At 42.8% G+C, this 23,808-nt stretch overlaps 1 protein-coding gene across 1 annotated transcript in view; it reads right to left on the bottom strand.

Moving 5' to 3' along the window:
• Positions 1–23,808, bottom strand: part of UGDH (UDP-glucose 6-dehydrogenase) — a 31,958-nt gene that overhangs the window by 3,306 nt on the left and 4,844 nt on the right. Inside the window, exons 2-11 of the mRNA XM_033214019.1 lie at positions 22,421–22,589; positions 13,872–13,973; positions 9,241–9,441; positions 8,933–9,130; positions 8,340–8,487; positions 7,154–7,248; positions 4,173–4,303; positions 3,477–3,610; positions 2,653–2,744; positions 2,119–2,229 (exon numbers count right to left, since the gene is read on the bottom strand). Coding sequence (XP_033069910.1) covers positions 2,119–2,229; positions 2,653–2,744; positions 3,477–3,610; positions 4,173–4,303; positions 7,154–7,248; positions 8,340–8,487; positions 8,933–9,130; positions 9,241–9,441; positions 13,872–13,973; positions 22,421–22,582 — 1,374 coding nt within the window. The 5' untranslated portion in view covers positions 22,583–22,589. The remainder of the gene's footprint in view (positions 1–2,118; positions 2,230–2,652; positions 2,745–3,476; positions 3,611–4,172; positions 4,304–7,153; positions 7,249–8,339; positions 8,488–8,932; positions 9,131–9,240; positions 9,442–13,871; positions 13,974–22,420; positions 22,590–23,808) is intronic.

A 23,808-nucleotide genomic window follows, 5' to 3' on the forward strand; every position in this document is an offset into this window, starting at 1 on the left:
TTCTGTCAGCTTTCCAAATGTTCCATAATTGACAAGCTGTTTTTTGTTTTTTGAGGCAGGGTCTCGCTCTGTCACCCAGGCTGGCATGCAACGGCATGATCTCAGCTCATTACAACCTCTCCCTGCCGGGCTCAAGCAATCCTCCCACGTCAGCCTCCCATGTGGCTGGGATTACAGGCACAGGCCACCACGCCTGGCTAATTACTATTTTTTTTTTTCCGAGATGGAGTCTTGCTCTGTCACCCAGGTTGGAGTGCAGTGGTGTGATCTTGGCTCACTGCAACCTCCACCTCCCGGGTTTAAGCGATTCTCCTGCCTCAGCCTCTAGAGTAGCTGGGATTACAGGCTTGTACCACCACGCCCAGCTAGTTTTTGTATTTTTAGTAGAGATGGGGTTTCACAGTATTGGCCAGGCTGGTCTCAAACTCCCGACCTTGTGATCCGCCTGCCTCAGACTCCCAAAGTGCTAGGATTACAGGCTTGAGCCACCACGCCCAGCAATTTTTGTATTTTTTTTTTTTTTTTTTTTTTTTTTTTTTTTTTTTTTTGAGACGGAGTCTCGCTCTGTCGCCCAGGCTGGAGTGCAGTGGCCGATCTCAGCTCACTGCAAGCTCCGCCTCCCGGGTTTACGCCATTCTCTCGCCTCAGCTCCCGAGTAGCTGGGACTACAGGCGCCCACCATCTCGCCCGCTACTTTTTTGTATATTTTAGTAGAGACGGGGTTTCACCGTGTTAGCCAGGATGGTCTCGATCTCCTGACCTCGTGATCCGCCCGTCTCGGCCTCCCAAGTGCTGGGATTACAGGCTTGAGCCACCGCGCCCGGCCTGTATTTTTTTTTTGAGACAGGGTTTCGCCATGTTGGCTAGGCTGGTCTTAAACTCCTGGCCTCGGCCGGGCGCGGTGGCTCAAGCCTGTAATCCCAGCACTTTGGGAGGCCGAGACGGGCGGATCACAAGGTAAGGAGATCGAGACCATCCTGGCTAACACAGTGAAACCCCGTCTCTACTAAAAAATACAAAAACTAGCCGGGCGAGGTGGCGGGCGTCTGTAGTCCCAGCTACTCGGGAGGCTGAGGCAGGAGAATGGCGTAAACCCGGGAGGCGGAACTTGCAGTGAGCTGAGATCCGGCCACTGCACTCCAGTCCGGGCGACAGAGCGAGACTCCGCCTCAAAAAAAAAAAAAAAAAAAAAAAAAACTCCTGGCCTCAAGTGATCCACCTCCACAGCCTCCCAAAGTGCTGGGATTACAGGTGTGAACCACCATGCCTGGCCAGTTGATAAACTTTGAATCAGAAGCGGGCCAGTACCACTGAAACTCCCATATATTTCATTCAGACCCCTCACAGCACTGGGACAGTGCTGAGTACTCAGAAGGTATAGGATGAACACCTGCTGATTGACCAAGACCTCTTTCTTTCTCTACCTTTAGATCACAAATTTAGGGAGGAAGTAGAGTAGTCAGAAAAATTCCAAAGGGACTTCCTAAAGAACTGACATGTTGCCCCAGAGTTAGGTTACTGCTAAGGAAAATAAGAAAATTCTAAAACCCACACAATGGGTTTAAAAAGCAAATGAGCCGGGCGCGGTGGCTCAAGCCTGTAATCCCAGCACTTTGGGAGGCCGAGACGGCGGATCACGAGGTCAGGAGATCGAGACCATCCTGGCTAATACGGTGAAACCCCGTTTCTACTAAAAAATACAAAAACTAGCCGGGCGACGAGCGGGCGCCTGTAGTCCCAGCTACTCGGGAGGCTGAGACAGGAGAATGGCGTGAACCCGGGAGGCGGAGCTTGCAGTGAGCTGAGAGCCGGCCACTGCACTCCAGCCTGGGTGGCAGAGCAAGACTCCGTCTCAAAAAAAAAAAAAAAAAAAAAAAAAAAAAAAAAAAAAAAAAAAAAAAAAAAGCAAATGAGCACTTTCCTAATTCTGATATTGATTTGGTTCCCCAAAAGAACTTCCCTAGAACTTCCCTAGGTATCATCTTAATCAGCCAAACATATTCTGACCTGCTGTGATGGTCTTTTGATGTCAACTTGACTAGATTATAGTCCCCAGTTGTTGAATCAAACACTAAAGACCAAACAAAAAGAAGAAAAACGGTCCAGGATCATGATTACCTGGAAGCCAATGGTTTGTAGTTCATTGTGGAGCCCATCCAGGACACGCCGTCCATCGAAGATAAAGGCTGGCTTTAGCATTTTTTTATGAATGCGTTCATAATCCAATTCCTGTAAAGACAAACCATAGGAACAATTAAAATATATACATGAGCTGGGCGCATTGGCTCAAGCCTGTAATCCCAGCACTTTGGGAGGCCGAGGTGGATGGATCACGAGGTCAGGAGATCGAGACCATCCTGGCCAACATGGTGAAACCCCATCTCTACTAAAAATACAAAACATTAGCCAGGCGTGGTGGCAGGTGCTTGTAGTCCCAGCTACTCGGGAAGCTGAGGCAGGAGAATGGTGTGAACCTGGGAGGCAGAGCTTGTAGTGAACCGAGATGGCGTCACTGCACTCCAGCCTGGGTGACAGAACAAGACTCTGTCTCAAAAAAAAAAAAAAAAAACCACATACATGAACACATACTCAACCTCAGCTGATAGTGGAACACCTCTAGAATTTTCCTTAGTATCATTTCTGTTACCTTACCTTAAACATGTCCCACTCAGTGCAAATAACAACAGCATGGGCACCATCACATGCTTCATATGGATCCTTGGAAATGGTCACGAGCCGGGACACTGTAACAACAGCAACAACAAAAAAAACAGAAATAAGAAAGGAGTTATTTGACATTACAGTAGTTCCCCCCTTATCTGCAGGGATACATTCCAAGACCCCCAGTAGATGTCTGAAACTGTGGAGAATAGTGAACCCTATATACACTTACACACATACTTGTTTTTTGAATCTGATTGCCAAAAGTTACTAAGTGACTAATGGGCGAGTAGCATGTGGAATGTGGATATGCTGGACAAAGGAATGATAAATGTCCCAGGCAGGATGAAGCAGCACACAATTTAAAACTTATGAATTGTTTATTTCTGGAATTTTCTTTCTAGTACTTTCAGACTGCAATTGACTGCAGATAACTGAACCCATGGAAAGAAAAACCACACATAAGGGGACAGTACTATAGATACTCTAATACTAGGACTGCAGAAGAGTTGGGAATAATCTGATTTTAGCGTCAGTGGGAGTGATGGTGGCAGGCCCCAAACTCCCTTGGAATCATCTCCTTGGAATTTTGGGGCTTTGTGGAATATGTTGGAAAAATCAATGGACCAATCCACAGCTGATCACTTCAAATCAATGTTGATGACATTATGCCTAAGACTTGAATTTCAGAGAAATGAGGTTTAAAAGAAGGCCTACCAATGATATCAATGATAAAACTGAACAACCAAGGTTTCCAGAAGATAAAAAGTTTTAAGGTCTCTACTCAAAATGATTCGTGAGACTCAAAGCCTTACCTTGGTCATCCTCTGAAACACCTGGATGAGAAAGATCCACAACTATTTGTTCCCTAGGTACTTTTGGATCATATATATGGAGGTGTGCGCCTTCATCCATCAAATATTTGCTAATATATATACTAGAAGATTCTCTATAGGAAAAAAAAATCAGTATTGCTAAGCTTTACATGGCATTATATTCTAATACCAGGGAGTTTAAGATACAGGTAAAATTATATTTCCTTTTTTTTTTGTTTTTTGGAGACGGAGTCTCACTCTGTCACCCAGCCTGGAGTGCAGTGGCACGATCTTGGCTCACTGCAAGCTCCACCTCCCAGGTTCACGCCATTCCCCTGCCTCAGCCTCCGGAGTAGCTGGGACTACAGGCGTCCACCACCATGCCTGGCTAATTTTTTTGTATTTTTAGTAGAGATGGTGTTTCACCGTGTTAGCCAGGATGGTCTCAATCTCCTGACCGAGTGATCCGCCCACCTCCGCCTCCCAAAGTGCTGGGATTACAGGCGTGCGCTACTGTGCCCAGCCAGGTAAAATTATATTTCTTAAGCTGGTGGAGTGGTGAAGATATGGATGTTTATTTTTATTCTTTATATTATATATATACATGTATTTTATGCACACATCCACCAATCAAAAAATTAAGATGAGGAGTTAACACAATCTCAAAGGGGTTGAAATATTTTTAAAAACTGATACCTCGTATCACCAGTGTCCTTTTTGAATGCAAATCCCAAAATAGCTATCTTCTTATCAGTTACTGTATTAAACAGACTGTCTATGATCCGGGAAGCAAACCTCCTCCTCTGGTAGTCATTCATGTCTATCACCTGAAATTACACGTATAATTGTGCAATGATTAGTTAAAAGAGGTACGGCCTATGACACACATTACTCAGAGTTTTACGGTGAGTGCTATTGTACAAATACAATGCTTACATATTAACAGGAGGCAAAAATTAACCAAACCCTAGTGCCTGTGGATTTAAAACAAAACAACAACAACAAAAAAAGAATCACCCATCCCCTTCCTCAAAGCCATCCTAGGCCAGCAGTGGTAGCTCACATCTGTAATCCCAGCACTTCAGGAGGCTGAGGTGGGCGATTGCTCAAGCTCAGGAGTTCAAGACCAGCCTGGGCACCATGGTGAGACCCTGTCTCTACAAAAAATACAAAAATTCACCAGGCATGGTGGCGTGTGCTTGTAGTCCCAGCTACTTGGGAGGCTGAGGTGGGATGGCTTGAGCACAGGAGGCAGAAGTGGCAGTGAGCCGAGATCATGCCACTGCACTCCAGCCTGGGCGACAGAGCCAGAGCCTGTCTTAAATTAAAAAAAAAAAAAAAAAGCCATCCTAAAAATTTCTAATTTCATTTGGCTTGATTTTCCATGCGTAAGGTTAGGATGGATGCAAAAATTGGAGTGCACAACCAAGTTTTAATTCTAAGCGCATTTCAGGTTCAGCTATGAGACCAGCCTAAATAAGGCACATAGGAAACCATATTCTCCTTAGCCCGTGTCTCTAAACTCTGTGGAAACAAGCTATAAGCAATCAAACCCCAAAGTATTCCTTCATTTGCTTGTGCTCCACTATTCACAAAAATTCAGTTTCAGTGGAAAGTGGGCAGGGAACAAACAATTATGGTTCTAGCTACCTCTGGATGAACCATACCACCACAAATATTTGACAAGGTTTTTTTTTAACCAACTAAATGTTATATGAGAAGAGTCTCTGATCACTTAATCTGTTAAATTTAGGTTGGTAACCAGGCAGGCAAAGCAAAAGAAATTTTTTTTTAAGGTTTTAAGCTTCCAAGGACCATCTCAATCAAACCTTGAGAGCTTAAGCAATTAGCCCAAAGTGCTGGAAAATCAAGAGTTTATCTGCAATTTTCACACGATGAACAGTGAGATAAAGCCATCATGATGGATTGACTGGAATGACACTAAGTGTATCTGCTTTCCCTTAAAAATGTGCCTTTCCAGCAAGGCAGGGTGGTGCGCCTGTAGTCCCAGCTACTCAGGAGGCTCAGGTGGATCACGTGAGCCCAAGAGTTGGAATCTAGCCTGGGCAACACAGTGAGATCCTGTCTTTAAAAAGTAAAACATTTTAAAAAAAGAAACATGCATTTCTTTAGATTCCCTCCCATGTCTACTGCTGAAACCTGAAAAATTATAAACTCAGGGGGAAAATATTTGGGAAAGGCAAATATACCGACTAGTAATTGGGACAAATTACTTAATATCTCCGTGTCAGTTCCCTCATCAAATAAAGGGGATAATGTTAGTGATGAGGATTAAATGATACTGTATGCGAAGTGCCCAAAAGAGTACCCAGTACAGGGTAAGCATTGAGTAAACATCAACTCTACTTCCCAGAGCTTGCTTAATGCTTCCAATTTGGGAAGGGTTTCTAATTTTAGCTCTGTGAGTCTGAAAGGTTCAAAACAAATAACAACAAATACAAAACCACTTGAAAGCATGACAATATAGGTTCTGTTTTTTTTTTTTTGAGACGAAGTCTCGCTCTGTCATCCAGGCTGGAGTGCAGTGGCGCAATCCTGGTTCACAACAACCTCCGCCTCCTGGGTTCAAGCGATTCTCATGCCTCAGCCTCACTAGGCCAGTCTCGAACTCCTGACCCTCAAGTGATCTGTCCACCTCAGCCTCCCAAAGTGCAGGGATTACAGGTGTGAGCCACCACGCCCGACCAACATTATAATATAGGTTCTTACTTTACTTTGATTTTATGCCTTTCAAGACAGAGAATAATTAGGCTAGGTTCACTGGCTAACACTTATATTCCCAGCACTTTGGGAGGCAAAGGTGGGAGGACTGCTGAGCCCAGGAGTTTGAGACCAGCCTGGGCAATATGGTGAGACCTTGTCTCTACAAAAAAACATTTTTTAAATAAAAAAATTCGCCAACGTGGTGGTGCATTCCTGAAGTCCGAGCTACTTGGGAGGCTGAAGTCGGAGGACTACTTGAGCACAGGAGGTCACTGCAGTGAGCAGGGATGACACCACTGCATTCTAGCCTGGGTGACAGAGTGAGATCTTGTCTCAAAAAAAAGAGAAGAATTATAATTAAGGATAATTGTTTTTGTTTTACTCTGGGAGCAAATTTAGCTATAAAATTAGAATACTGGTTTATCACAAACTTCCATCAACATTGATTAGCAGGAAAGATAAATTAAAAACACAGATACCCAATAAACAAACATAAAATAAGCAAATTGAATATACTAATGTTTGACTTCCTGGAATAAATAAATTCCATCAAAAACATTTCATGGACAAAAAGTGACATGCTTAATGAGAAGCTAAACAGAAATTGCTATTATTATTGCTATTACTATTATTATGTTAGAGACAGGGTCTCACTCTGTTGTCCAGGCTACAGTACAGTGGAGCGATCGTAAGTCACGGGAGCCTCCAACTCCTAGGTTCAAGTGATCCTCCCACCTCAGCTTCCCGAGTAGCTAGGACAACAGGTGTGCAGCACCATGCCTGGCTAATTTTTAAATTTTTTGTAGAGATAGGGTCTCACTATGTTGCCCAGGTCAGTCCCAAATTCCTGGCCTCAAGTGATGCTCCTGCCTTGGCTTCCTAAAGTGCTGCGATTACAGGTGTGAACCACTACGCCTGGCTAAACAGAAATTATTACCTATAAAGATTAATACCTGCTGCCAATAACGAGCTACTTCTGGCAAATTCAGAGCCTCACAGAGATAAACCAAATTCAGAACATCCTTTTGGAAGCAGCTCCCACCAAACCCTACAGAAAGAAAAAAATAAACAGTATTTTCATGTAAGAATGAGAAAACTCAATCATGTGACAAATTTCTTTATACTAAATCAGAAACCTTATACTAAGATTTTTTAATAATAAAATTCAGATAGATAAATAATAGGCTTATAAATTATGTAAAATTTGCAGGCAACAACTCCACAAGTAACTTCCAAATAATTTTCTAACTAAAGTTTCATTATGACTACGTTTAACTTTTTATATTGTTTCCTTTTATCTCCTATTTTTTTCTCATTCATCTAGTATGACTGCCCCACATTCTTTACTCTAGCAGAGGGTCAGCAAACTTTTTCTCTTTTTGAGACAGTCTCCCTCTGTCGCCCAGACTGAAGTGTAGAGGTATGAACATGGCTCACTGCAGCCTTGACCTCCCAGGCTCAGGTGATCCTCCTACCTTAGCCTCCCAGGTAGCTAGGGCTATAGGTGTGCACCACCATGCCTGACTAATTTTTTAAATTTTTTTTGTAGAGCTGGGGCTTCACCACGCTGCCCAGGCTGGTCTCAAACTCCTGGGCTCAAGCAATTCGCCCGCTTTGGCCTCAGTCTTCCAAAGTGCTGGGATTGTAGGCATGAGCTACTGTGCCTGGCCTGGGTCAGCAAACTTTCATGGCAAAGGGCCAGACAGTAAATATTTCAGCCTTTGTGGACCATTTAGTTTCTGAGGAGACTATTAAACTGCCACTGTAGCTCAAAAGCAGCCATAGACAATATGTAGTCTAATGGTCATGGCTGTGTTCCAATAAAATTTATTTACAAAACAAGCTGTGGGCTGGATTTGACCCAAGGGCCATAGTTTGCCCACGCTTGCTCTAGTGCAATGCAGTATGTAATAAGGAATAATATGGCTTTGGAGTTAGAAACATCTGGTCACTCAGTTGCATGACTTTGAGCAAGTTGCACAAATTTCCCTGGGTCTGAAGCATCTCTAAAAAAGAAAATAACAGCATCTTCCTAACAGGTTATAAGGATTCAATGAGATATATAAAGCACTGGTACCAGCAAATAATATGGCTTCAGTAAATAGTAGCTCTCTTTATTAGAGAAAAATTTGAATTTACCAACACTGGCTTTTAGAAACTTGTTTCCAATTCTCTGGTCCATTCCAATTGCTGTTGCTACCTCTTCTACATCAGCTCCTGTTGCTTCACACAGAGCACTTATGGAATTAATGCTGCTTATTCTCTGGGCAAGAAAAGCATTTGCTACCTTAAAAAAAACACACACACAGAGAAGAGTAAGATAGGCTAAAACAGCAATTTTACACATCTAGCTTATATTTCATTGCATTGATGCAAATTACTGAGGGAGATACATGAGATACTGATGAGCTCAATTTGAGGAGACAATGGATGGGTTAGAAAGGGAAAATGTTTTAAATTAGAGAGGACAGATGATTAAGAAAAAGGGTAAAGAGAAGGAAAGAGTGATAAAAACCAAATTACTATTTTAAGATTTCATAATTTTTCAGAATATTTTATACCCTGATATATGATCTCCCTTGTGAAAATTATTTCATAATTTAAATGTGCAAGAATATGATCTTCAAAAGCATAACCTCTTACTACTATTAAAAAAGTATCTGTGTAGCTTATCAGGCTTAAAATAAACATTTGGCTTTAATTTAATGGAGAGTTGAATGCTATATACTAACCAGTTTGGAAAGCTCTGAAGACCAAGTATTAGTGGTGAGGATCTTTTCTCTGGGAACCCAGTGCTCATATACAGCACACAGGGCCTGCACAGCTCTCTGGCCCTCTGGAGTTTCATCCCCTCCAATCAGTACTCTGTCTGGGTTCTTTAGGTCCTTGATGGCCGTTCCCTCTGCCAGAAACTCAGGGTTGGACAGCACCTAGAATCCCAATGCAAAGGAAAGTTTTAAGCTAGAATTAATTATAGGCAACTTTAACACATCAGTATTTACATAAGAACAACCAGATTCTAACGCTTCATTTTTTATACCTGTAGATTCAAGTTGGGTTTTGTGTTTGCATCAAATATGCGACGAATACTTTCTGCTGCCCGCACTGGAACCGTGCTTTTCTCAGTCACAATTTTGTACCCATTTGAGTTTTGCACAATGCGTCTAGCACAAGCTTCAATATACTTCAGATCTGCTGCCCGGCCTTTCCCCATTCCATAGGTTTTTGTTGGAGTATTCACCTGATGAAAGTATATGGGATAAAGAACAGAGTGCCTATGAGATAGGGATTTCAAGATATATCCTGAAGTCCTGGTTAAAGTGTGGAGTTAACAATCATCAGTAGTCCTGATTTAATCCTCTGTTAGTTCCACAGAAATAATACATTTTATAAATATAATCATCAGAAGAAATAGCTTGAAGCATCTAGAGAACTCACTCAATAAATTTTTGTTGGGAAGCTACTATCTATATGCCAGATAACTAGGGCAGGCAGATTCCAGGTAAGCCCTGAAGATATATAAATGAATGAAACAGTTATCCTAAAGGACTTCACAATCTGAAATGAAACGTAAGCCTTTTCTTCTTTCTTATTCTCTTTCTTTATTGTATGTAATATATCATTATAGTCCTTAAAAATAAGCTTTAAAGTCTTTTTTTTTTTTTTGAGACGGAGTCTTGCTCTGTTGCCCAGGCTGGAGTGCAGTAGTGCAGTCCCGGCTCACTGCAACCTCTGCCTCCCAGGTTCAAGTGATTCTCCTGCCTCAGCCTCCCAAGTAGCTGGGACTAGAGGCATGCGCCACCACACCCCACTGCTTTTTAAATATTTTTAGAGACAGGGTTTCATCATGTTGTCCAGGCTGGTCCGAACTCCTGACTTCAGGTGACCTGTCCACCTCAGCATCCCAAAGTGTTGGGTTTACAGGCGTGAGCCACCGTGCCTGGTCTCCTTTCTTATTCCCCTATTGTTTTTTTTTTTTTTTTTTTTTGAGACGGAGTCTCGCTCTGTCGCCCGGGCTGGAGTGCAGTGGCCGGTTCTCAGCTCACTGCAAGCTCCGCCTCCCGGGTTTATGCCATTCTCCTGCCTCAGCCTCCAAGTAGCTGGGACTACAGGCACCCGCCACCTCGCCCGGCTAGTTTTTTTTTTGTATTTTTTAGTAGAGACGGGGTTTCACCGTGTTAGCCAGGATGGTCTCGATCTCCTGACCTCATGATCCGCCCGTCTCGGCCTCCCAAAGTGCTGGGATTACAGGCTTGAGCCACCACGCCCGGCCTTATTCCCCTATTTTTATAGTCCTATATCAATAGTCTTTTAAAATATTGCAATATTATTCACAAATGCTTTCTGAGCTCATTAAAGCTAGACATTACCTATCATCTTCAGGATATAGAATACTATGTGGACGAAGACTTCCTTTTTTTTTTTTTTTTTTTTTTTTTTTTAAAAAGACGGAGTCTTGCTGTGTCACCCAGGCTGGAGTGCAGTGGCACGATCTCGGCTTACTGCAACCTCTGCCTCCTGGGTTCAAGTGATTCTCCTGCCTCAGCCTCCTGAGTAGCTGGGATTACAGGCGCGCCACCACACCTGCCTAATTTTTGTATTTTTTAAATGGGGTTTCACCATGTTGGCCAGGGTGGTCTCAAACTCCTGACCTCAAGTGATCTGCCTGCCTTAGCCTCCCAAAGTACTAGGATTACAGGTATGAGCCACCGCACCCGGCCAATGGACGAAGACTTTCCTTTAGAGAAAAAAAAAAAAATCATGAGCCCAGAGTCTAGGCATTTAGTTTTGGATTACATGTAACCTTGGACAAGTGTGGCTGCCTCTGCCTCAATGACCTCATTGGAAAATGAGGATAGTGAGCTCTCTAAAAACTAACACATAAATGTTAAGATGCTCTGACAAAAATGACAGTGCTCTGAAAAGTCTAAAACTTAAAGGGAATAGGAATTATTTTTGAACTAATAGTAAGTAGTACTAACTCTCTTCTCTTGATGAGATTATAACCCAATGGGAGACTAAATAAAGGAACCAAGTGAAAATAAATCAAAACTTGAAGATTGAGTTGAGGTATGAAAAGTTTATATGCATGGAACAACTTAGGGCAAGAGTTAGATGTAATGGTATACAGAAAGGCAGACAGCTCATGATGTAGGGTGAAACTGGTTGGAGATGGGAGATGACCAGGCAGCTTCCCCTGATAAAGGAGCTTTGAAAACAACAGTTGAAAACTGATAGCTGGCCGGGCGCAGTGGCTCACGCCTGTAATCCCAGCACTTTGGGAGGCCAAGGCGGGTGGATCACGAGGTCAGGAGATCGAGACCATCCTGGCTAACACGGTGAAACCCCGTCTCTACTAAAAAATACAAAAAAAAACTAGCCAGGCGAGGTGGCGGGTGCCTGTAGTCCCAGATACTTGGAGGCTGAGGCAGGAGAATGGCTGAACCCGGGAGGTGGAGCTTGCAGTGAGCGGAGATCCGGCCACTGCACTCCAGTCTGGGTGCCAGAGCAAGGCTCCGTCTCAAAAAAAAAAAAGGGCCGGGCGCGATGGCTCAAGCCTGTAATCCCAGCACTTTGGGAGGCCGAGTCGGACGGATCACAGGTCAGGAGATCGAGACCATCCTGGCTAACACGGTGAAACCCCGTCTCTACTAAAAAAATACAAAAAAACTAGTTGGGCGAGGTGGCGGGCGCCTGTAGTCCCAGCTACTCGGGAGGCTGAGGCAGGAGAATGGTGTAAACCCGGGAGGCGGAGCTTGCAGTGAGCTGAGATCCGGCCACTGCACTCCAGCCTGGGCGACAGAGCCAGACTCCGTCTCAAAAAAAAAAAAAAAAAAAAAAAAACTGATCACTACAAAATAATTCCTCTCTGGCATTCAAAAACAGATTATTTTTAAATGTCCTTTCTGCAGAAAATTCTTCTATTACCATTCCAGGCTCTGGTCACCTAAAAATTAGACTAAGTAACTCATTGATTTTTTTCCAGGTACCTAGCTACTCCAAAATATTTTCTTTTTTTTTTTATGCCTCTACTCTAACTTTCTGCAAGTTTAAATAGCTTAAATAGGGCATGGGTAGGTAAATCATAGAAGCTGCATGCATCAATTTCTCTGAAATTATTAAGGAGGTCAAAAAGAAGAGACTGAATTTTTTTTTTTTTTTTTTGAGACGAGGTCTCCTGTCACCTAGGCTGGAGTGCAAGGTACAATAATGGCTTACTGCAGCCTCAACGTCCGGGGTTCAATCAATCCTCCGACCTCAGTCTCCCAAGTAGTCAGGACTACAGACACATAGCACCACGGCCAGCTAATTAGAGACAGGGTTTCACCATGTTGCCCACACTGGTCTCAAACTCCTACGCTCAAGCAATCCACCTGCCTTGGTCTCCCAAAGTGCTGGCTGGGATTACAAGCATGAGCCCTTATGCCCAGCTCATAAAGATCTTAAGTCATATAACACTGTCACTCAGCTTCCAACTGGTGATAGCTATATCATTACATACAGAATATTTGAATAGATGGTTACCAGGACAACAAGATGTAAGTTGCTTTGGTTCAAACAGTGGATTACTAGAGTTTAATCTCAAGTGTTGGTTCTGTTTTTTTCATTATAAAGCCACATTATGAGGTAAAGGTGTCTGTTGGTTAGCCTGATAATCTAACCAACATATGCCAAGTTACAAACAATTAATGTAAAATACATTTAGAGAGGAGATGCCTGTAAGTTTGCAAATTGATTTTCTTCATCTCACCTCTGCCAACCACTGGAAACAAGAAATAATGATAATATGAAATATACTATCATTACATGTGCTTTCATGTTACCAGCATTTCCTAGTTCTTTTTTTTTTTTTTTGAGACAGAGTCTCGCTCTATTGCCAGGCTGGAGTGCAGTGGTGCGATCTTGGCTCACTGCAACCTCTGCCTCCCAGGTTCAAGCAATTCTGCCTCAGCCTCTTGAGTAGCTGGACTGGCACACCACCACGCCCAGCTAAATTTTGTATTTTTAGTAGAGATGGGGTTTCACCATGTTGGCCAGGATGGTCTTGATCTCTTGACGCCCGCCTTGGCCTCCCAAAATGCTGGGATTACAGGCGTGAGCCACTGCACCCGCCCATTTCCAGTTCTTTTTTTTTTTTTTTTGAGACGGAGTCTCGCTCTGTCGCCCAGGATGGAGTGCTGTGGCCGGATCTCGGCTCACTGCAAGCTCCGCCTCCCGGTTCACGCCATTCTCCTGCCTCAGCCTCCCGAGCAGCTGGGACTACAGGCGCCCACCACCTCGCCCGGCTAGTTTTTTGTATTTTTAGTAGAGACGGGGTTTCACCGTGTTAGCCAGGATGGTCTCGATCTCCTGACCTCGTGATCCACCCGTCTCGGCCTCCCAAAGTGCTGGGATTACAGGCTTGAGCCACCGCGCCCGCCTCATTTCCAAGTTCTAAATCTCAGAACTTTGTTTGAGTTTACTTGTTCAATGACTTGAAATGACATATTTGACCAGATGATTATGAGGTTTTGTGAACTGTTAGACAAAGTGACAACCAAAATTCAACTGGACAACTCTATACTCAGCAATGTTGAGGCATAATATCAATGGATTTACTATTAAAGTATGATGAAACTTTTATATAGACAAGAATACATTAAAATTCACACAGCAAAGGAAAATACTTACAGAAATAAATACAAGATCAGCTTCTTTGATGGCATCATCAATATTGGTAGAAAAAAATAGATTTTTTCCTCGACAGGATTCTACCACTTCTTTTAGTTCTGGCTAGAAAGAAAAAAGACATTTAGCTTGCCAGTGATATGAGATAACCTAATAGTATAGAATTACATTTGTTAAAGGGAATGGTAACATTGTAATTTAGATGTCTAGGTTGTGCTCAAATTACCTTTGTAGAAAAGTTAAGGATCATATACCAAAGGCCATAAGTGCACATCTCATTTTTTAAATAGGGACAGGGTCTCACTCTGTCACCCAGGCTGGAGTGCAGTGGTGCAATCTCAGCTCACTGCAGCCTCTGCCTCCTAGGCTCAAATGATCCTCCCATCTCAGCCTCCCAAGTAGCTGGGACCACAGGAGCCACCAGGCCTGGCTAATTTTTGTATCTTTTTTTGGTAGAGATGGGGTTTCGGGGTTTCACTGGGTCGTCCAGGCTGGTCTCAAATTCCTGGGCTCAAACAATCCTCCCATCTCAGCTTCCCAAAGTTCTGGGATTATAGGAGTGAGCCACCATGCCCAGCCTATTTTATTTTATGAGACAGAGTCTCTTTCTGTCACCCAGGCTAGAGTACAGTGGCATGATCTCGGCTCACTGCAACTTCCATCTCCTGGGTTCAAGCAATTCTCCTGCCTCAGCCTCCCAAGTAGCTGGGATTATAGGCATGCACTACCACACCAGGCTCATTTTGTACTTTTAGTAGAGATGGGGTTTCACCATGTTGGTCAGGATGGTCTTGAACTCCTGACCTCAGGTGATCCACCTGCCCTGGCCTCCCAAAGTTCTGGGATTACATGCATAAGCCACCACACCTGGCCTATTTTATTTTTTGATACAGGGTTTAACTCTGTCCCCCAGGCTGGAGTGCAGTTGCATAACAGCTCACGCAGCCTTGACCTCCCGGGCTCAGGCAATCCTTCCTGCTCCTCCTCCTAAAGTGCTGGGATTATAGGAGTAAGTTACCATGCCCTGTCTCATAAGTATACTTTAGTAAATAAGGCAAAGTGGAAATTGCCATTAAACTTGCTACAATCAGAAGAGCAGCTCATTTAATGCTTTGTCATTGTTTACCATGTGCCTTACTCATAAGAGTTAACTATTAACTATGAGTATCAACACAATTTTCAGAAAATTCAAGGTCCTCTGTGATTTCAAGCAAATATATGATTTTGCATTGTCATTATGAATGCACATTTTTACTCCCAATAATTCAGGCCAATACAACTGGCTGTGAAAGTCAATTTACTCCATATATACTTAAATAAATACACATTTTTCTAAGTCCTATTGCAAGAAACCCTTTAATTTTTTAAAAATTCCCAGTTTAACAGGAGATATATTTATGTTAAGAATATGGAGGGGTATAAAACCACTTAACAAATATTCTTAATTCAAGCCTAAATCTGATTGGACCTGTCCTTTGGACCTAACTACCAATTTACATTAAATAAAGAATAAGTTGAAAAACTCCAAGGAGGCCGGGCGCGGTGGCTCAAGCCTGTAATCCTAGCACTTTGGGAGGCCGAGACGGGCGGATCACGAGGTCAGGAGATCGAGACCATCCTGACTAACACGGTGAAACCCCGTCTCTACTAAAAACTACAAAAAACTAGCCGGGCGAGGTGGCGGCGCCTGTAGTCCCAGCTACTCGGGAGGCTGAGGCAGGAGAATGGCGTGAACCCGGGAGGCGGAGCTTGCAGTGAGCTGAGATCCGGCCACAGCACTCCAGCCTGGGTGACAGCGCGAGACTCCGTCTCAAAAAAAAAAAAAAAGGAAAAACTCCAAGGAACCCAACCAGCAAAATCTAGACTGAAAAATTTCTTTTTTTTGAGACAGAGTCTTGCTCTGTCACCCTGGCTGGAGTGCAGTGGTACCATCTCATCTCACTGTAATGTTCACCTCCCAGGTTCAAGTGATTCTCATGCTGCAACCTCCCAAGCAGCTGGGATTACAGGCGCACACCACCACACCTGGCTAAATTTTGTATTTTTAGTAGAGACGGGGTTTTTACATGTTGGCCAGGCTAGTCTCGAACTCCTGGCCTTAAGCGATCCACCCACCTCAGCCTCCGAAAGTGCTGGGATTACAGGCATGAGCCACTATGCCTGGCCTAGACTGTGATAATTTCTAGCCAATAAACAAACTGGTTTATTCAACCAATAGATATTGGTTGAAGCCCAACTATTGTGGGCTACGAGCCTGGGCAACATGGCGAAACCCCATTTCTATGAAAAAAATTTTTAAAAATAGCTGGGCATGGTGGCACGTGCCTGTGGTCCCAACTATTCGGGAGGCTGAGTTGGGAGGATCACTTGAGTCCAGCAGGCGGAGGTTGCAGTGAACCAAGATCGAGCCACTGCACTCCAGCCTGGGCCACAGAGCAAGGCCCTGTCTCAAAGAAAACCAAAATTATCTTTTAGAGATACATGATAAAGTATTTATGGATGAAATTATAAGTAATCAGCACATGGTGGTAGTTGGGAAGGGAGACTGGCCATGTAGATAACTAACTGGTGAAACAAGATGATAGACATATAGAGATTCATTGTACTATTATCTTTAATTACATGCTTGAAATCTTCCATAATAAAAAGAAAAAAAAAAAAAAAAAAAAAAACAACAGACCTAAACCACTGAAGCTCACTCTTAGGGGAGAAACTTCAAACAATATCCATCCATAATATTATGGATGTTTAGAAAACTATGTGTATAGCAAAGTGAAAGCCCCTTCAGGGGCCATAGGTCTGGCATTACATATAGAGGCAACTCCCTTTTCTTCAATGGTTCCGAGGTCTCTTAACATAAGTAACTGGAGGATGTGAAAAATGTACATTTGAATTTCCATTAGTTTGATTAAAATAACGGGACAAGCAAAATACATGAACCACTGCAACCATGAATATGATGTCACCAATCACAGCAACAGGTTTCCTTGGTTATTTTGGCTAGATTCTAGAAAATGAGGGAAATGTTTTATAGAGTCGGGATTTGCAGAGAATAACATTTAATTCAGTCCCGTGTATAATCTCCTAATATTTAAAGTTACTAAAATTAGAGCGATGCAGAATTCATATAAATGTAATAAAACTTCAAAATAAAGACTTACATAATTTTATTAAAATCAGTGGGATCTTTGTAGATCTCCAAAACTGATGCAGAAGCAGTTAATAATATAGGTTCTGTTATTAGGTTCATTATGTAATTATCATAATTGGTATCTAGAATGTATATGGTACTTTTATTTTTTTTTTAATTTATTTTATTTTTTTTTTTTTTGAGACGGAGTCTCGCTCTGTCGCCCAGGCTGGAGTGCAGTGGCCGGATCTCAGCTCACTGCAAGCTCCGCCTCCTGGGTTTACGCCATTCTCTCGCCTCAGCCTCCCGAGTAGCTGGGACTACAGGCGCCCGCCACCTCGCCCGGCTAGTTTTTTGTATTTTTTTTAGTAGAGACGGGGTTTCACAGTGTTAGCCAGGATGGTCTCGATCTCCTGACCTCGTGATCCGCCCGTCTCGGCCTCACAAAGTGCTGGGATTACAGGCTTGAGCCACCGCGCCCGGCTATATGGTACTTTTAATGGAAGAACTCAAATTCTTTCACAGGGTAAAATTATCCTCAGTAAAATGAAAATTTTACCCAGAAAACAAAAAAAGCAAATCATCCATTTTGTTTTTTTTCTTTAAAGTAGTTATTAATTTTTTTTTTTTTTGAGATGGAGTCTCGCTCTGTTGCCAGGCTGGAGTGCAGTGGCGCGATCTCGGCTCACTGCAACCTCTGCCTCCTGCACTCAAGCGATTCTCCTGCTTCAGCCTCCCCAGTAGCTGGGATTACAGGCACACACCACTACACCCATCTAATTTTTTTTGTATTTTTTTTTTTTTTTTTTAATACAGACGGGGTTTCACTATGTTGGCCAGGATGGTCTCCAACTTCTGACCTCAGGTGATCCACCTGCCTTGGCCTCCCAAAGTGCTGGGATTATAGGTGTGAGCCAACCACACCCAGCCTAAACTGTATTTTTTAATGAACAAAGTTTAAAAAGCAATATCTATTCAATAAATATGGTAACACAAAAGGATGTGTTTTAACTGTTAAATATTAACAGAATCTACTATTTTCTCAGTAATTCATGTAATGAGAGAAGAAAGAACATTAACAGTAAGTCAAAACCCACTGTACGCCCTCTCCTAGTCACTATTATTCCCAAATTACCATCATGCTGAATTCTATAATCATAGATTAGTTTGCCTATTTTTGAACCTTATGCAAATGGAATTATACAGTATGTACTCCTTTGTGTCTGGCAACACTACTTTTGTAAGATTTTAACCATATTCTTTTTTTTTTTTTGAGACGGAGTCTTGCTCTGTCACCCAGGCTGGAGTGCAGTGGCCGGATCGCAGCTCACTGCAAGCTCCGCCTCCCGGGTTTACACCATTCTCCTGCCTCAGCCTCCAGAGTAGCTGGGACTACAGGTGCCCGCTACCTCGCCCGGCTAGTTTTTTGTATTTTTTAGTAGAGACGGGGTTTCACCGTGTTAGCCAGGATGGTCTCGATCTCCTGACCTCGTGATCCGCCCGTCTCGGCCTCCCAAAGTGCTGGGATTACAGGCTTGAGCCACCGCGCCCGGCCTATTTTAACCATATTCTTAAGTGCAGGAGTAGTTTCCTTGATTTTCAACATAGTACAGTATTTTGTTGCAGTATTATACCATAATTCATGTAGCCATTCTTTTTGTTTGTTTGTTTGTTTTTTAAGATGGAGTCTCACTCTGTTACCAAGGCTGGAGTGCAGTGGTGCAATCTCAGCTCACTGCAACCCCCGCCTCCCAGGTTCAAGTGATCCTCCTGCCTCAGCTTCCCGAGTAGCTAGGGCTACAGGCAGGCGCTACTACACCTGGTTAATTTTTGTATTATTTTGGTAGAGACAGGATTTCACCATGTTGTCCAGGCTGGTTTAGAACCCCTGACTTCAGGTGATCTGCCCACCTCAGCCTCCCAAAGTGCTGGGATTACACGCGTGAGCCACTGCACCCAGCCTCATGTATCCATTCTATTGCTGATTAATATTTCGGTTGTTACTTCTGTCCTTTATTGCACATATGTATGCATCTCTGTTGGATATACACTTGGAATTGCTGGGTCACAGACTAATAGTTTCGTTTTTTTTTTTTCGAGAGAGGGTCTCACTTTGTTGCCCAGGCTAGAGTGCAGTGGTGCCAACAGGGCTCACTGCAGCCTCAACCTCCTGGGCTCAAGTGATTCTCTTGCCTCAAATCCTCAAGTAGCTGGGACCACAGGCACATGTCACAATGCCCAGTTAATTTTGAAATATTTTGTAGAGACAAAGTTTCACTATATTGACTAGGATGGCGTCGGCCTCCAAAAGTGCTGGGATTACAGGTGTGAGCCACCACGGTTGGCCTCAAAAAAAAAAAGGAACAGGGGTCTTGCAATATTGCCCAGGCTGGGCTTGAACTCCTGGGCTCAAGCAATCCTCTCATCCAGCCTTCCAAACTGTTGGGATTACAGGCATGAGCCACTGCGCCTGGCCTATATTTTCAGCTTTAGTAGATACTGTCAAACAGTTCTGCCAAGTGACTGTACCAATTTATATTCTTACCAAGCAGAGCATAAAATTCTAACTGCTAAACACTTGGTATTGTCAGTAATATTATTTTAACCATCCTGATGGGTATCATTATTCTTATTTATTTATTTACTTATTCGGAGACAGAGTTTCACTCTGTCACCTAGGCTGGAGTGCAGTGGTGCAATCTCAGCTCACTGCAGCGTTTGCCTCCCAGGTTCAAGCAATTCTCTCACCTCAGCCTCCTGAGGTGCTGGGCTTACAGGCATGCACCACCACACTTGGCTAATTTTTGTATTTTTGGTAGAGACAAGGTTTTGCCATGTTGGCCAGGTTGGTCTCGAACTCATGACCTCAAGCGATCTGCTCACCTCGGCTTCCCAAAGTGCAGGGATTACAGGTGTGAGCCACTGTGCTCAGCCGTATTTTTTTTTTCTTTTTAATTTGGAGATGGGGGTCTCACTATGTTGCCCAGGCTGGACTTGAACCCCCAGGCTCAAGTGATCCTTCTCTCTCAGCCTCCTGAGCTGCCAGAACTAAAAGGCCATGCCACCACACCTGGCTTATTTGTGAAGACTAGAATATACTGCTGGCCGAATTCATTACTGAATGTTTGGATATAAGTATGGCTTACGGGGTTTCAAATGACTTGCAACCCTGTTATCAGTATCAGCATTACAGAACTCTCCATCAAGTTATCTTTCCAAAACATTTTTTAAAATTACCCTAAATCGAATATAGTAATATACATATATATATATGTATATATACATATATATATTCTTTTTTGAGATGAAGTTTTGCTCTGGTAGCCCAGGTTGGAGTGTAGTGGCATGATCTCGGCTCACCACAACCTCCGCCTCCCAGGAATAAGCGATTCTCCTGCCTCAGCCTCCCAAGTAGCTGGGATTACAGATGCACGCCACTGCACCCAGCTAATTTTTTGTATTTTTAGTAGAGACGGGCTTTCATCATGTTGGCCAGGCTGGTCTTAAACTCCCGAACTCAGGTAATCCGCCCGCCTTGGTCTCCCAAAGTGGTAGAATTACACATGTGAGCCACTGCGCCGCCAATATTTCAATCCTAAATCTGATTCAGATATAATAAGTAAATCTGTGTTTTTGAGTGACTACTACTCTATGGGTGCTTTTCCATAGATTCCCATATCTTCTATTCCTATAGATAGCAGGCAGACCTATCTTAGAGATAAAACTGGATTGAGACTTTCCTTCTAAAAGTCTAAGGCAACTAAAGTCTATGGTTGATAACAGTCATAAATAAATAAGCTTTGGCTGGGTGCGGTGGCTCACACCTGTAATCACAGCACTTTGGGAGGCCGAGGAGGGGCAATCACCTGAGGTCAGGAATTTGAGATCACACTGGCCAACATGGCGAAACCTCGTCTCTACTAAAAATACAAAAATTAGCTGGGCGTGGTGGTGGGCACCTATAATTCCAGCTACTAAGGAGGTTGAAACAAGAGAATTGCTTGAACCTGGAAGGCAGGTGTTGCAGTGAGCCAAGATCGGGCCACTGCACTCCAGCCTGGGCAACAAGAGCGAAACTCCGTCTCAAAAAACAAACGAAAAATAACCAAGCTTTTGTTGGGGAAAAAAACAAACATATTAATATTAGCTAGAAAATGCTACCATCAAATTTTCAAATGCTTTCCTGTTGAGTTTCAAAAGCATAATATGATGAACTCTTTTTATAGTGAAACACCAAAAATAAAAAAAAAGGAAACCAGATAGCTCAGTAAAATAGTTAGAAGCATATTTTTCTAAATTCTCTAAATTCACAAAAATTTTGAAATTCCAGTTAAAAAGATTTGTGGCACCAAACTCTAAATATGAAAGATGCCATTTATCCATCTAAGGTTTATGTGATGTTAGTATAATAATCCAAAAATATATTAAACTTATATTAATATTATAAAAGTTTTTATTTTATTTTTACAGGATACCACTTTTTAACTTTATTATAATATGGTAATGATACTAACAGACAAGATTGGAAAATAGGGAAGAAGGCCAGGTGCAGTGGCTCACACCTGTAATCCCAGCACTTCGGGAGGCTGAGGCGGGTGGATTACCTGAGTTCAGGAGTTCAAGACCAGCCCAGCCAACATGGTGAAACCCCATCTCTACTAAAAATACAAAAATTAGCTGGGTGTGGTGGTGGGCTCCTGTAATCCCAGCTACTCAGGAGGCTGAGGCAGGAGAATTGCTTGAACCTGTGAGGTGGGTGTTGCTGTGAGCTGAGATTGCATCATTGCACTCCAGCCTGGGTGCCAGAGCGAGACTCTGTCTCAAAAAAAAAAAAAAAAAATGAAAACAGGGAAGAGAAAAATTGGCCATAATCTCACTGCACTAATACAACGATTCTGATAGACTTCTTTCTGGTCATTTTTCCTACCCACATTACCCAACGTAATGTGTTTTAATGTCCATATGTTTTGTATCCAGATTTTTTTCATTTAATTTCTTATCAGTTGCAGTTCTAGATTTTATATTAATAGTGCATATAAATTATTTAATAAAGACAGTAGGCCGGGCGCGGTGGCTCAAGCCTGTAATCCCAGCACTTTGGGAGCCGAGACGGGCGGATCACGAGGTCAGGAGATCGAGACCATCCTGGCTAACACGGTGAAACCCCGTCTCTACTAAAAATACAAAAAAATAGCCGGGCGAGGTGGCGGGCGCCTGTAGTCCCAGCTACTCAGGAGGCTGAGGCAGGAGATGGTGTGAACCCGGGAGGCAGAGCTTGCAGTGAGCTGAGATCCAGCCACTGCACTCCAGCCTGGGCGACAGAGTGAGACTCCGTCTCAAAAAAAAAAAAAAAAAAAAAAAAAAAAAAAAGACAGTAAAAAAACAAAGAGCATAAAAACAGAGAGTTGTTTAATAAGCTTACCTCATAAATAGGAAGTATAGGAGAATTCCATGCATTGATTCTTGATTCATTGACATCAACAACCGTTACCCTGATTTCAGGACACATATGAGCAATGACACTACAGGTGGGCCCTCCAACATAGCCTGCACCGATGCAACAGATCTTCTTAATTTCAAACATGATTGTACTAGAAGGAAAAAAGTAAGACTGTTCTAGTATTGAAAACAGAAAATTTAAAGAAATCATATTGTACATTCATCACTTTATAAAAACTGTCAAGGTGACAGATACCTGGAAAGATTTCCTAGATTCACTCTGAGGAATTAAGAAAATAGTGATTTAAAAAATAACATTCCAATTGGATGACCTAGCCTGTTCTCAGTTGCACTGGCATGAAACATATGGAAATAATTACAGTAACTGATATTACTGAAAGGGAGCCACAAAGATTATAATGACCCAATATTTAGAAAGTAAAGAATCAAAGCAAAACATTCCTTAGGGCTATAATACACTAGGACAAACTTGATTGCTGACAGAAAGTTCCAGGATGAACATAATTGTACAATTCTTGCTTAAATAAATGCTAGTGTACAAAGATGTGTTTATAACAGGTTTAGATTACGATGATATGGAATAAGATTAGTTCCATAGTCCAGAATTGGCCTCTGAGATTATATGCCCTACACACTACTTTGGCTTTCAAAGTTTACTTTTAGGTACTAGGCAATAATCTTGTTTTTTTTTTTTTTTTTTTTTGAGACGGAGTCTTGCTCTGCCGCCCAAGCTGGAGTGCACTGGCCAGATCTTAGCTCACTGCAAGCTCCGCCTCCTGGGTTCACGCCATTCTCCTGCCTCAGCCTCCCGAGTAGCTGGGACTACAGGCGCCCGCCACCTCGCCCGGCTAGTTTTTTGTATTTTTTTTTAGTAGAGACGGGGTTTCACCGTGTTAGCCAGGATGGTCTTGATCTCCTGACCTTGTGACCCGCCCGCCTCGGCCTCCCAAAGTGCTGGGATTACAGGCTTGAGCCACCGCGCCCGGCCTGGCAATAATCTTAAACTCCATTTCAACTTTAATCAGAAACCATAAGGTGGTTAAAGAAAATGTAATTTCTATAATTACCAAAGCTGTTACGCAGATTTTTTTTCTTTCCAGTGCCAGCAGAAAAATGGGTTACACAGATTTTGATAGATTTTCAAAAGCATTAGGTGAACTGATTCACACTAATCAACATGGCAAGGAACTGATTTATACATAACTATGCTTATTTATCTGTTATAAGGAGAACTGTCAAACTGACCAAATTCTTAGAAGCAAAGAATGGTTTTGCTTTGCCAAGACCTCAGACATCATCTAATCTAATCCATTCAGATTCCAAAGAAAAGGAAAATGGTAATCACAGAGT

This window comes from Trachypithecus francoisi, unplaced genomic scaffold (assembly GCF_009764315.1).
Source record: "Trachypithecus francoisi isolate TF-2019V2 unplaced genomic scaffold, Tfra_2.0 Lachesis_group1, whole genome shotgun sequence".
NCBI lineage: Eukaryota > Metazoa > Chordata > Mammalia > Primates > Cercopithecidae > Trachypithecus > Trachypithecus francoisi.